This window comes from Pteronotus mesoamericanus, unplaced genomic scaffold (genome assembly GCF_021234165.1).
Source record: "Pteronotus mesoamericanus isolate MK-2021 breed Mesoamerican mustached bat unplaced genomic scaffold, CSHL_Meso_final scaffold_36, whole genome shotgun sequence".
Lineage (NCBI taxonomy): Eukaryota > Metazoa > Chordata > Mammalia > Chiroptera > Mormoopidae > Pteronotus > Pteronotus mesoamericanus.
Genome location: NW_026555313.1, coordinates 386,243 through 400,457, shown reverse-complemented (window position 1 = coordinate 400,457; position 14,215 = coordinate 386,243). Strand labels below are relative to the sequence as shown.

Genomic DNA, 14,215 nt, shown 5'->3' with positions numbered 1-14,215 from the left:
ATCCTGTTAGAAGAGTTTACCGCTTTGCAGAGTTTTCTTGAAAAACAAAGCATCCCACATTAAATCTAAGTGGAAGGAAACAAAGCTTAAGCCCTTCAGCAAGGCTGAAGTCTGGTCACTGAAGTGTCTTGGAGGAACACTGAACGCAGAACCACCAGGACTCAGTATTGGAACCGTGCCAGGACTGAAGCTCCGACGCAAACCAGCGGAGTTTATCCTTGCGGCTGAACACGGTGCCCCGGGGCAGGCAGACCCGACCTTCGCAGTACGCCCCACGCAATCCCAACTCGCCCCCAGGGCGGCTCCCGCCTGCTCCTTTTACAAGAACGAGGCTTAAGCAGAGCTGGAGCAGACGAGTGCGCTTTAGGGGCGTCCTGACGGAGTTTTAGTCTTCGAGTGAGAGCCCGCTGGGGGTGGGGGAGCAGCCACGGAGCTGGCCGAGCAGGAGCGCGTCACCGTCGTCGCCAGAGACGCCGCGCTGCCCAATCGGTGGAGGCGCAGGGACATAAAAGTGCGGCACCAGCCTCGAGCGTGCAGATCCAAGGCTGGAGGCCAGTGGCGAGATGGCGCCCCCGAGGTGTTGAGAGGCCCAGGGTCCCTCCCCGACAGCCCCGCGCCCTCCCGCAGCCTGGCGGGGACACCCGGACGGCACGGCCCCGGGCGCGGTGGCTCCTGCAAAATGGCCCCTCACTGGGTGCTGCTCCTTCTCTCCTTGGTGGGAGCCGCGGAGCTCTCTGTGGGCCAGGAGGACGATCTGAGCCTGGCGGCGACCCTGGCCCCACCCAACGCCTCGCACTTCTTCTGGAACAACTACACCTTCTCCGACTGGCAAAACTTTGTGGGCCGGCGGCGCTACGGGGCTGAGTCCCAGAACCCCACGGTGAAAGCCCTGCTCATCGTGGCTTACTCCTTCATCATCATCTTCTCGCTCTTTGGCAACGTCCTGGTCTGTCATGTAATCTTCAAGAATCAGCGAATGCACTCTGCCACCAGCCTCTTCATCGTCAACCTGGCCGTCGCCGACCTAATGATCACGCTACTAAACACCCCCTTCACTTTGGTAAGGCCGGGTCTGGGCCGGCTGCGCGCTCTCTCTCAGGGCCCTAGCTCTCAGTTAGTTCTCTCTCCTGGCTCGGTCCCACCCCTCCACCCTCCGCCCCTATATCTCTCCTCTTTTCTCTGCGTCTCTCTCCCTTTTCTGCCTGTCTTCCTATCTTAATCTCTCAGTCTCTTTTTTCTCTTGTCTCCCATCTCTAATTTCTCAACTCCTGTTTTTCTTAGTCTTTTTGTCAGTCTCCATCTGTGTCTCTCTAGTCTGTCTCTCTATTCTGTCTCTCTATCTTCATCTTTTTTCCTCTCTGTGACTCTTTCTGTGCCTCAGTTTGCCTGTCTCTATGTTCCTCTCCTTACCTTTCTCCCTGACTGTTCTTATCGGGTGTATCCCTTCTCTGTCTCCCTCTCCTCTCCCTCTTTCCCACCTTCTAAGCCAGAGCTTCTGCAGCTGGTGACATTGGGATAATGATTTTAGTGTTTGCAGTCAGTTTGGAATGAATGACCACTACCTATTTAATTTTAATGTCACTGTGCATGAACCTGTTTGACAGTTGAGCAGTAAATCAAAGCCCCTTAAAATGTCAGCAGAGATGGCTAGGTTACCTGCCCCTCTGTCACCAGAGTGCAGCCCATTAAATACACCTCCTTCTGGGATGCTGCTTTGTGCCACAACTGAAATTTCAAACAATTGCTAATTGTTAACGGAACCTTACATGGATTTTCCAAGACCACTTACTTACATTGCACTTCTCTTCTGTGCTTTGAGGGTGATGCTGTGAAGTCTGCGTTGGGGAAGAGATGGGGACCCAGAGCCTCCTCCTGAAGCCTTGGCTGCTGAGCATTACCAGTGTCATTTTTGTCCTTTTGTGACTTGGGAGTGGGGTGCCCATGGATGATTTGAGGCTATGAGAGCTTTGGCTGAGCAATGATAACGACAGATAAAATCTTATGCTTTTGTAGCACGAGCTTTTTCTATCTGTAAAATAACAGTTTGTAGAATTTGAGTTATTACCAAAGCAGTATCTGTTCACATCTCTCTGTATATCGTTGTCTCTTGGTCGTTGTCACATTTTAAAACTACCTTCTCTTGTCCTCACTTATGAAAACACTGCTTACATTTTGCAGACAAGGAAACTAAGGTGCAGAGAGATTCAATCCTTTGTCCAAGGTCACTTGACTACAAATTGGCAGAGCCAGAGTGGGAATTACTTCCCGACGCAAGTCCATAGGTCTGTCCTCTAAACTACCGCTCAGGAGTGAGGGCAGGGGGACACTCTTGGACCATGTTAAGCTTCCACTACTCCAAACCATGGGCTTTCCCCATTCTCCTTCCAGCCTTCCTCTAAAGGATTCCTGGCCACTCAGGATCCTCAGGTACTAGCCAAGGACAAAGGGGCTTCCACACAGCCTTGCCTCCCTCCTCCCCACTCCCCCTGCTGCCTTGAAGCACAAGAAAGTGCATCTCTGCCTCCCCTTGACTCCGCCCTTGGCTCCTGACCTGACGACAATCTGCAATGCTGGGTTTGGGCTGGGCCACCCGGGCTGGGCCCCCCAGGCTGGGCACTGGACGGTCCTAGGACATGGCCTTGTGCTGCTGCCCAGAGCAGAATGCATGGCTAGGTCTGTAACAGACATGAGAATGGGCAGGGAGGAAGGCCATGCGCCTCAGGCCAGGCTGCAGCCAAGAGCTGACAACCCCTGCCCTGGAGGATCTCCTGTGACAGAGGGGATGTCAAGGTCCTGAGAACCCAGCACCATTTCCAGGTTGATCCAAAGCAGTATGGCCTTCAACCTGACCTACGAACTTGTCCCACTCCAAACTCCTGTCAGAGCTTCCAAGGTGCTGGCGACCAGGGAGAGTGAAAGGGTTGAGGGGAGTCTTCTAAAACTTCAGGCAGCCTCCTCCACTGGATGAGATGTCCTGTTTTCAGGTGGCGTGACAACAATACCCTTCTTCCCTCATCTCTTTTGCCATCCTCTTTATACACTATATGGGCATAAAATCTAGCTCTGGTCATTAGGAGAACAATGCTTACGGTACCCATGGCAGAGACATACACAGAGTGTGGTGGAGCCCAGAGGAGGGAGTCATCTGTTCTGACCTGCCCGAGTCCCACAGGGTCAGAGGAGACCTTACAAAGAACATGACATTTCAGAGGCCAGGATGAGTAGGAATTTCCCAGGTCGAGATGAATGTTCAGTGCAGACTGAGGACATCACAGTTCATGTTGTGCTGAGGGACTGTTGAGTGGCTCAGTGTAGCTGGAGCAGCGAGGGCAGGGAGCACAGTAGAGGAGTTGGCAGGGAAGGGGAGCGGGAAGGTGAGCCAGAAAGGAAGGCAGTACCCAGACTCAGATTGGGCGTGGGGACTCCTAAGGCATCTGGTCTGTCCTCAGGGCTATGGTGATTCTAAGCAGGGATGTAACAATATGGTTTAAGAAAAATACTATCAGCAGCATGAAAGCTGAGTTACAGGAGGACAGACTGGGGGTCCAGGAAAGTTCTCAGGAGGCTGTGCTAGTCCGGGGAGACATGATGGGGGACTCCACTAGAGTCATGGCCTTGGGACTGAAGAGGAGGGAAGGGACTGAAAACCATTTTGAGGTGGCACTTGTTGGCTTGAGTAATGCATCAAATATGGGAGGTGAGGAGTAGGCATAGCTTAAGGTTTCCAGCTCTGTAATGTTATTGGGCTGCTCAGAAGCCTCCTGTTGCTCCTCCTTGCTGATTCTGAAGATAATAAAGTCCATGATCTGCTGGCCCAGTTTCATCCTCTGGCCAGACTAGTCCCTCATAACACACTTCCACACACTCTGGCCCAAACCATCCCACCCCTTGTTCCCCAAACGGGTCCTGAGATTTCAGATCCAGTGCCGAGTAGTACTTTGTTTTTATCTCCACATGTGCAAACCCTACCTGTCCTTTGAAGCTTATCTCAAATGCTCAAATGTCTCATGTTATAATAGTGACAGTTGGCAGTGCTATGGACTAGGTACTGTTGTTCCTACTTTGTATGTGCTATCTCTTATTTGATTTTCATAACAAGCATGTGAAAAGGGTTAGCCCCATTTTATAGATGAGGAAAGTGAGACTCATAGGGCCTATGTGCATTGCCCAAGGTGACAGTTATACATGACAAATACTGTGCTGTAAACTACTACACAGTATTCTTCCTGTTGGGCTGACTTGCTCTTTTTTTTTTTTCCTCTCTCTGTCTCTGCCCACTCCTACCCTGCCTGGTGGCCCCAGTGCCTTTCGCCTGAGCCTTCTCTAGGGTGTTAAATACTTTCTGTTTTTTATTTGAGGTACCTGAGTCCTCCTTTGCCCAGACTGGAAGCTCCTTTATCAGAATCAATGCTTGACCTCTCTCGGGCTTGGGGCATTACTCACAGGAGCTGCCCAAGCACTGACTGAGTGAGCAAATAGCCCTGGATGACGTGGGATGAGGCCTAGACCTGCTCCTAAAGCCGTACACCGCCCCGGGGAGTTCTCTTCTCTGTCTGCCCCACCACCCTGCATCTGTCCCGGCCCCTGCCCACCCCTCTTTAGGTCTCTGGCTCTCCTTCCCAAGTGATGTATTGCAAGGTTTGCCTAGCCAGCATTTGAGAGCATAGCCCACATGCTGTGCTGTGACTTCTCAGCTGTGTCTTTCCCATTATTTTGAACTCACGTGGGCCAAGAATTAATTTTATTATTGCCATAAAAATAGCTACCATTTATTTCTAATAAGATCTTTCTTGCAAACATTGTGTCCCACCTTTTACAGACTTTTAAAACACTTAATCCTTATGTAAGCCTACAAGGTAGAGATTTTTAAGCGTTAAATTTTTTTATAAATGAGGAAACTGAAGTTCAGAGAGATTACATACCTCACCCAAGGTCATGCAACTAGCATTTAGTAGAGGCGGGGAGGCTGAGTTACAAGGGGACAAGACTAGAGGACAAGGAAAGCTGGGATGAGGCTGCAATGATCCAGATGAGAGACGATGGCGGACTTCACTAGGGCCATGACCTTGGGGCTGAAGCCAAAGCCCATGTCCTTTCCACACTCTCCTGGCCCCTAACAGCGCCTGGATCCAGCAACATGATCAGTTTGTTTAACTGAATGACTGACAGTGAGTCATGCTAGAGAAAATCAGGTGTGACCATCGGTTCAGCTGTGATGAGTGGTAGAGGGAGGAGGTCTCCGACGGATGTTCCACAGAGACCATGGGGGTCAAGGTGCGGGCTATCAGGGTCAAAGCCTGTCTGTCTCCTGACCTCTGTGGGCTTGTTTCCAGGTCCGCTTTGTGAACAGCACGTGGGTGTTCGGGAAGGGCATGTGCCACGTCAGCCGCTTCGCCCAGTACTGCTCCCTGCATGTCTCAGTACTGACGTTGACAGCCATTGCCGTGAACCGACACCAGGTGAGGGCACCTGCCCCCAATGCCCTGTCCTTCCCTCCTTGCCTTTGTTGTCCAGAGGAGTGTGGGGCCCTTAAGATTGTATTTTAGCCCATTTGCCAATGAATGCATCTGTCTTACTGACCAGAATGAGTGCTTAGATTAGGTTTATTAATGGCTTTGTGTTTGGTGCTGTAAAAAGTTAGCCTCACTGCTAGCATTTTGTCTCAGAAATGAATGAACTTGCTTTATGGGTAGAAAAGCAAACCTGGAAAATTACAGATGAAAAGAGGGTGGCGAATAATTATAGGCTGGAGACAGACAAGGCTCCTGGCTGAGATTGGTGTTCTATTGCCCAAGCCGTTGAGGAGGAAAACAAGCTAGAGCATCCAGTGGGGAGCAGCAGACACTGGGGAGGGGCAGGCCTGTGCCACCGGACATGCAGGGGCAGGTGTGTGGCAAAGGGAACTGAAGAGGACCTGCGAGTGTCCATCCTGGAGGAGGACGGCTCCGTGGCAGGCTTCTTACGCTAACTCGTGACCTATGTGGAGTACTTGGGTCTATGCTGAATCAAGGAGTGGAGGCTGAGAAAAGTGCATATGTAACTTTTCCAAGATCACATGCCTGGGGAATGATGAAGCTAGGGTGAGGGCTGAGGTCTCTAAGCCCATGCTCGGATCACTAGTTCACCCTGCTCTGAGAAGACACAAGGACGCCTACCAGGCCGATATCATAAGGGCCACCAGACAGAGAGAGAATTTGTTCTGAGGAGCTCCAACAGGTGCCACAAGGACCGAAAGACAGGAGGCTTCAAAATGCAGATTCAAAGATGCAACTTTACATGAGGGAGAATTTTCTAATAGAAGTGTTTGAAGGTGCACAAAGCTGCCTGGGGAGGTAATGAGTTTTATGTCATATTGAAGCAAGGTCTGACAGGGATGTGTTAAAGGAGATTCATGCATCTAATAGGGAACTGGACTTGGCAAACTTTGAGATCTCTTTATCCCTGCAATGCCATCATTTTGACATTTATATTGCAGATGCTTTTGTGCCAACGTTTGCACACAAATGTTCCCTGCCTTTTCTTAACCTTCTTCCCTAATTCAACAAGAAGGACTCTGGATTACCTTTGTCTGGCCTGTGCTTATGCATTTAACACAGCTAACTGAGAGTTGACCTGGGGTTGAAGTTGGGTCTGTGGAACAGGGGGAAGTGTTGCCCATACTGACCATGTTGCTGTGACATATACCCGAATGTGGGGCCCTGTCCCAAAGCCAGTGGAGTCGTTGAGCAGTGTCTGGGGCCTCTGACCCAGACTTCCACTCCCTCCAGCAGCCTGAACAACAAAGGCGTGTGAGGGGCAAAGATGGCGAAGTCCAGAGTGGGGCTGGGCTGCTTCTAAAGCCTGGTCACTTCCTCCTGTAAAACCTGAAAACACTTGAGAGAAAAATTTGGGAGGACACATCCAGAGTACCCAGTGTGTCTTGAGATGGGGTCCTGAGGTGGTGGCAGCTCTTTATGACCTCTGCCCTTGACCCTGGACTCACCTGTCCCAAACTGCCTTTTTCAAGACATAGTGATTCTAATCTTAAAACAAAGATGCTGTTAAATTCCTAAATGTTTTTTTAAACCTTTTAAGACAGTCGATTGGCATACAGTAGCAGTTCCAACATGCTTTTCAGCCTGAAGCCTACTTATAGGGCTGGGAAAACTGGGGTCCTCTGCAATTTTAGTAATGGCTTCCATAAACAGTGCTGTGAAGCCCCAAATAAATGTCATTGCAGCTTCCCATGGTCAGCAGTGAGAGTCTCCTCTCCACAACAGTCACCCTCAGACCCCTTGGAGCCCTTTGTAACCTAAGGGGTCTAGAGTCCCGGGGAGATGAGATCAGATCCTGAGGTCGCGGCTGGCCAGGGCTGGTCCTCTGCCAGCCCTGCTGTGGGGCCACGGGTCTCCTGGAAGCAGACTCTGTCCTTGGTCCTTGGCCCCTCCCCACGCTCTCACTGCACCCCAGTCCTGCCACCTAGGACCTTCAAGAGGCATTCGGACTGCCTGCGGTCTCTGAGTCCGGAGGGCACCTTCTTCCTACCCCCGGAGGGGCGCTGTGGGGCTCAGGGGCTCCACAATGAATTAATGGGCTCTCTGCTTTATACATAGAATGTACCTGCCTTACTGTGATTTCTTATTTGCTTCAAAACTTCAGCCAGTGGTGAGGTGTGCTTGTTTTCCAGGTCATTATGCATCCCTTAAAGCCCCGGATCTCCATGACAAAAGGTGTCCTCTACGTGGCAGTCATCTGGACCTTGGCTACCTTCTTTTCACTCCCACATGCTCTCTGCCAGAAACTATTTACTTTCAAGTACAGGTGAGATTAACTAGGAGGGAGCAACCTGGGGACTCTGAGGGCTTTGGCAGAGGGAAGTGCGAGCCCTGTCTCAGTCTCAGAGTTACCAGTGCCTGACGCACGGGGCTGTTCTCTCTGCCTCTCTCACTCTCCTCTGCAATTTTTTTCTGCTTTTTCTCATCTTTCCTTCTTTAGCTTCCTCCTTATTCTCTGTCCCGTTGGTCTACAAGGCCAAGGCAGTATTGATTAGCTTCTGTCACAGAGAGCACGTGCTCTCACAGACTGAGCTGTGAAATCACCAGGCCTCGTCTAAGTGGGGTTGTTTAAATTCTCTCACACAACCTATAAACAGAACATGTATCTATATGTCTGAGGTGGGATGTTCTACCTCCCATTCAGACTTCTCTCTCATATACTCTCACAGAATGAGGATTTCTTTCAAAGTATTCAGTTTTTTAAAATGTAAGCACTCGTGTGTGCTATTAGTTTATAAAGGCAAACGCCCCCGCCTACCCTGTAAGGTTGGGGGAGAGCTGGCCCCATTTCTGATTTTGTTATCTTGGTGTCTCTAGCACCTAACTTACTGTCTCTGCATAACAAGCCCTCAACCCATATTTACTGAATGAACGAATGAGCGAGCTTGGAGTGATTTTCGTCAGTTCATAGTTATTTTAGACAAGGTTCCTTGGAAACAGACCCTGAGATAAAGGAAAGTCATTGTGCCTGTGATTTTTAAAGGAAGTGCTTCCAGGAGTAATGGGTAAGGGAGTGGGGAGGCCGGACGAGGAACTGGGAGAGCTTCAGGAAGGGCCCGATTGGGGGGAAGCAGCAGCCTGCGCCACAGGGAGCTCTCGAGACAAAGTTTGCCAGCCCTGAGGCAATTGGAGCTGGGTTTTCATATTCGAGGCCTCCCTTAAGAAAACACCACCTCAGGCTCTCAGTGGATCTGTGTCAAGTGTCTTCAGCAGCCCTAGGGCAGTCCTTGGCACCTAAGAAGGTCACCGGTGCCAGCTATTACTTGGGGGGCAGGCAGGAGCTCGGGCCTGGCACTCTAGACAGGTAAAGGGGATCTGAGGGGACCTAGGGGGTGCACTGCTTGTGTGTCCCACAGTAGCCATGTGCTGCCCCACCTGAAACAAACACACTCTCCCGTGACACAAGCAGGGTCAAGAGAATAAACTCTGAAGGCTGATTTCAACTACTGTAAAAGGCTTTCTCCCAAATTCCAGGATATTGGAATGAATCACATGCCCAAACCCGCTAGCCCTCAGACTCCCCATCTGCCTTCACACAGGGAGGGCTATTTTTTTTTTTTTCTGCTAACAAAAGCAAGGAGAGTTCTCTCTTTCACTACTAATGACCACCAGCACATACAGCAAGAGCAACAAGCCACATGGTGTGATGAGAAAACAGCCATTCTGAGTTGCCCCCTCAGTGTTTTATAGCCTGACAACCGGCTCACACAGAGCCTGGACCGTTAGATAAGGACCAGAGCTGAGGACCCCACCACAAGCTCCTGCCTTGCTTTTCCCAGGGCACCTTTTTAAATGACCCCTCAGGGGTGGGCCTTCAAAAAATGAGTGACTGCTGCCTCAGCCGCCTTCCAGGCGACAGGTGCTTACTACCCTGCTCTCTGACTCCTGCTGGCTGATGACTGGGAGCGAGGGCTGCCCTTCCCCCGCTCGCTGCATCCCTGCTCTGGGATTTGTAAGTCATGAATCTTGTGACTTCACTTCCTCTGTGTCAATGTATTGAAGTGGTGCCTTTAAAATGGCTCCAGGGATTTTTCACTTCCCTAAAATGGGAGCCTGGAGACCTAGGGAGCTGCCTGCTGCCCCATGTGGGTGGCTTGTGCCTCCTCATTCTGCAGGTCATAATCTGTGTACTCTTAACATGCCAGCTCTGGGTTTTCCTGCACATGAAGAGATTCCTGCAAAGCTGGAAGAGGAACGGGGTACATTGTATAGAAAATAAGTATGTTATTCTGGTATTGCTACTCACATCATCAAGACCCATCATGTACTTTGCCCCATTCCTTAGTTCCCCTCTGCAGTGGAAATAGGTGATAACAATGGGGAATTCCTGGGAACACTGTACTCTCAGGATCAGTTAGTTCTAACACGAGGAACACCAGTGTTGCATACATTTCATGAACAGATATTTATTGGGTCTCTATTATGAGCTAGGAATAATATGATGTTAAGAGGACACAGAGAGATCCAGGTCCATTCCTTATGTTTACAGAACTCCCAGCCCAGTGAGAAAGCCAGAAGTGTAATCAGATAACTAGGCTGCAGCATCAAAAGTGCTGTAACAGATGGATGGATGTACCAGCAGCCCAGCGGAGGGGAGGCTTGTGTTTTTTTGGGCCGAGGCCTTTCCACGTTAATTACACCCCCTCCTTCTCTCTCTGTCTCTGTATTTCTGTGTCTCTGTCTCTCACCCCTCCTTGCCCCCAGTGAGGACATTGTCCGTTCCCTGTGCCTGCCAGACTTCCCTGAGCCAGCTGACCTCTTCTGGAAGTACCTGGACTTGGCCACCTTCATCCTGCTTTACATCCTACCCCTCTTCATCATCTCTGTGGCCTATGCCCGTATAGCCAAGAAGCTATGGTTGTGCAACACTATCGGCGATGTGACCACGGAGCAGTACCTGGCCCTGCGGCGCAAGAAGAAGAAGACCATCAAGATGCTGATGTTGGTGGTGGTCCTCTTTGCCCTCTGTTGGTTCCCCCTTAACTGCTACGTACTTCTCTTGTCCAGCAAGGTCATCCATACCAACAATGCTCTCTACTTCACCTTCCATTGGTTTGCCATGAGTAGCACCTGCTATAACCCCTTCATCTACTGCTGGCTTAACGAGAACTTCAGGGTGGAGCTGAAGGCATTACTGAGCATGTGCCAGAGGCTGCCCAAGCCTCAGGAGGAGCAGCCACCCTCCCCAATCCCTTCCTTCAGGGTGGCTTGGACTGAGAAGGGCAATGGCTGGAGGGCTCCAGCTGCCAACAGCCTCTTGCCCTCTCCCCAACTGCAGTCAGGGAAGACAGATCTGTCCTCTGTGGAACCCATCGTGGCAATGAGTTAGAGGAGGGTGGGAAGAGGCAGAGGGAGGGCATTGTCTCCAGTTGAGACTGGGAAGGGGGCTGAGGGCAGATCCTGGAAAAGAACCTGTCCTCTCATATGTGATTATCATGCCGGAAACAAGTTCCTTCAGAAGCTGTAAGACTCTTGAGTTTCTAGGAAACTGCTTAGCTTCCTAAGCCACATTTGATGTAAAAACTAAAAGGCACCTACCAACTAGATATATGTTTATGAATTCCTGTCTCAGAAACGCTATGAGGCATATCAGCCTGGTTCCCTGAGCGAGAGAACAGGATAACTTCAGCACTGATGGAGGCTGAGTTAGTCAACTGCCTCCGACTGTCAGGCAGTTGTCTCACTACCTTCCCTGCCACTGAGCATCCATAGAGGGCACCTGAGTCATATTTGGGGTGTGGCTGACCCAGATGCACAGAGCTGTGCTTGGAGATGGTTCATTGGCCGTTACAAGGTTAGTGAGCCGGAGCTTACATGGATGTTTATACGCCTCGCTTTCCGAAGTCATTGGACCAAGGTGAATCACAATTCTGTGGTGGCCTCGCCTGATATATGACAAGAAAGGACCAATTTGGTTCCTTAAAAAAAAAAAAGTTATTATTAAAACTTCGGAAGATTCAGAAAAGCACAAAGAAGAAAATAAAAATCATCCCCTTCTCCTACCAACTTGTGATAAGTTGTTAACTGTGGTTTATTTGCAATTTTTTCTTTTGTATGTGTGCTTTTCATTTCATTATGAATTACACTTTTCCATGCAGAGATAAGCCAGAAATGGGCAGAGCAGAGAACTCGGGAGTGTCTCTCCCAGGAACAGCGTCTACCAGAAGAGCTGGAAGAAGAGGTGGGAGAGGAACCCAAAGAGAAGACTGTCATGGAGCAGACATACAACCTTCACCTTGTTGTCAGTGGTGAGGGGCCTGACTGAGGTCCCTCTTTTCAGATGGTGCCATCCTGATGAGCCAGAGAACAAAACTCACCCGAGAGCTGTAATTCCTTTTCTCCTGCAATCACACAGAGCAAGGAGTGGGAAACATTGCCCTGCTTTCACAGCGAATGAGGGGGTAGGCTTTTCAACATGCTGGAAATCATTGTGTTTTGACACGTCACCCCCAACCAGTTAGGCCATTTCTCTGTGTTGTCTGAATAATAAGGTTCTTCACTGTCCACACCCTGGCAGCTCATGCGTCACTTAGAGAAACCTGTGGCATCCTGATAATCCTTAAGGACTCAACTTGCCAGAGAAATCACATCCCAGAAGCTGAGCATTTTTGTCACCTTCCTCCTAGTCCTAAGTGACCCACTGTCACACAGAAGAGAGAGATGTCAGGCAGAATAGAACTTAATTCCCCAGCCCTTCTCAATGGCCACTGTCACTGGTTTTAGGTTTCTTTCTAGCGCCAGATAGATCCAGAGAACAAAGCATGGATATGGAGCTAAGTGGAAACCTGAGGTTTGGGGAGAAGGGGTTTGTTTAAGGTTCGTTTAGATCTGGTAGCTGTTAACCAAAACTGAAGTTAATCATGTCACTTGCTTCCCTATAATGAACCATGAGGTTTTGTTATACTACTTATGAGGATATTTGGAAATTTCAGGATATAAAGTTTGAAAAATCATCTTCTGAACAGTGGGTAAAAAAGTGACTTTCATGGCGCAGAGAGAGCTTTCTGAGCCTGTAGGGATCCCCAGATGGATTTTTCTGGCCAAATGGCTCCCTTATCTGTGTCTGTTGTCTCTGTAGTGTCGAGAGTCTTAACGCTGCCACAGAAATTCTATGAACCAGAAAGAGAACAGGCGGAAGGGCCACAATGTCACTTAGCTTTGCCCCTCTCTCTGAGAATATCTAGAAATATGGCTGAGTCACAGAGAAGCCTTTTCTGGGGAAGGACTCACTATTGGCCCCCTTAGGTCTGTCTCCTGCCTGTACCTTGTCTGCATCTCTCCCCATGTTCCCTACATGCCTCAGAGCAAAAGAGTGACTTGTATTCGTGATTATGAACTTGTCAAACTTGAGTCTTTCCAATGTGCTGTAATGAGTACTTGATTGTAAATTGTGCCAGTCCCAATAAAATCGTTTTGGGTGCGTGGACTGTGATTCTCAGACGTGTGATTAGGTCACAGTTGGTAACCTAAAAGGGGGATCCCCATGGGTGAGATGAAGTGAGCGTGGGGAGCCCCTGCCCATACCCCTGCGTGTTACAGCTGAGGCAGCACAGACGCTGAGATGGTGAAGAGCCAGCTGAAGACCTCGGACTCTTAGTGCAGAGCTTCTTCCACTGAGCTGGCTGCCAAGTCTCCTCTTGTGATTCTGAATCTGTGCTGTGTATTTTAACTGGAGCTCCATCTGTCCGTTGGTGATTCAGGAGGAGGTGAAGCTGCCACTGAAGCCTTGAGAGTGGGTCTCCCACTTGCAGTATGCAGTGGGTATCACACTCTTGTGTTTACCAGGACACGTACCCCATTGGGTATGGGGTTCCCCATCTTACCAGATGAGCTAGGTAGGAGCCTTCACTGCACACATAATTACCCTGGGGCCATCCAGAGCCCAGGAAAGAGGTTTTAAATAATTTCACATAGGTTGTATATAGGGGTAATTTACTGAGCCTCAGAGAAAATTTGAAAGAAAAATGAAAGGCAGACGAGGAGGAGGCGGGAGCTGAGATTTGTGAACACCTACTGTGTCAGATATAGTACCGAATGTTTGTGAGTTCATGATCTTATACACCTTTATAGCAATTCTCCAAGGTGGTTATTATTTCTACTCTGCAGATGAGAAAACCGAAGCTCAGCCAACAGTCACACAGCAAAATTGGGAAAATGTTACCTTCTTGCAGATTAAGTTCTGACAGGGCATGTAGAAAAGAATCGTAGTATGTTTTGAATCCAGTGTTTTACAAATTTCCTTGATTATGAGACACTTTTTGGGTAAAACCTGGTAACTCCTCTAAAAACCAGTGCTTGAGTTATATGCTTTGGGAAATGTTTGACTAGGTGGTCCCCAAGACCCCTTGCAGCTCCGTGGCCAATGAGGCCTTGGTTCTAATAGAGGCAGGACCTCATGCTGCCTCATGAGCTCAGTTCTGGTGAGAAGCGGCTTCCAAACAAGCCCCAAGTGACTCCCAGGTTGCTGGTGCCCTGCTTGCCTGCCCATGGCAGATTGCCAAGGCAAATAAAACAGCTGTCTCAGCCAGCCCAGGCCTCAGGGTCCTCAGATAGCACAGGCAGACCTCAGCTAAACCCTCAGTGCTCTAGGCTGGTCGTGACATGCCTCCAGGGCCTCTGAGCACTGTGCAAGATGCGGACTCCAGGGAAATGGGAGCTGTGCCAGAGTCGGGTGTCGGGGG

At 49.8% G+C, this 14,215-nt stretch overlaps 1 protein-coding gene across 1 annotated transcript; it reads left to right on the top strand.

Moving 5' to 3' along the window:
• The first annotated feature begins 602 nt into the window (after positions 1–602).
• Positions 603–12,856, top strand: GPR83 (G protein-coupled receptor 83). The gene is made up of 4 exons (XM_054592594.1): positions 603–1,060; positions 5,334–5,459; positions 7,667–7,800; positions 10,239–12,856. The coding sequence occupies exons 1-4, from the start codon at positions 680–682 to the stop codon at positions 10,861–10,863; spliced, it is 1,266 nt and encodes a 421-aa protein (XP_054448569.1). The 5' UTR covers positions 603–679; the 3' UTR covers positions 10,864–12,856.
• The last annotated feature ends 1,359 nt before the right edge of the window (positions 12,857–14,215 follow it).

Excerpts from the sequence above, each read along its gene's own strand:
- GPR83 (XM_054592594.1), top strand. The coding sequence starts at position 680 with ATGGCCCCTCACTGGGTGCTGCTCCTTCTCTCCTTGGTGGGAGCCGCG. Across the intron at positions 5,460-7,666 it reads TTGCCGTGAACCGACACCAG|GTCATTATGCATCCCTTAAA; the intron begins GTGAGGGCACCT and ends CTTGTTTTCCAG. Across the intron at positions 7,801-10,238 it reads CTATTTACTTTCAAGTACAG|TGAGGACATTGTCCGTTCCC; the intron begins GTGAGATTAACT and ends CCTTGCCCCCAG.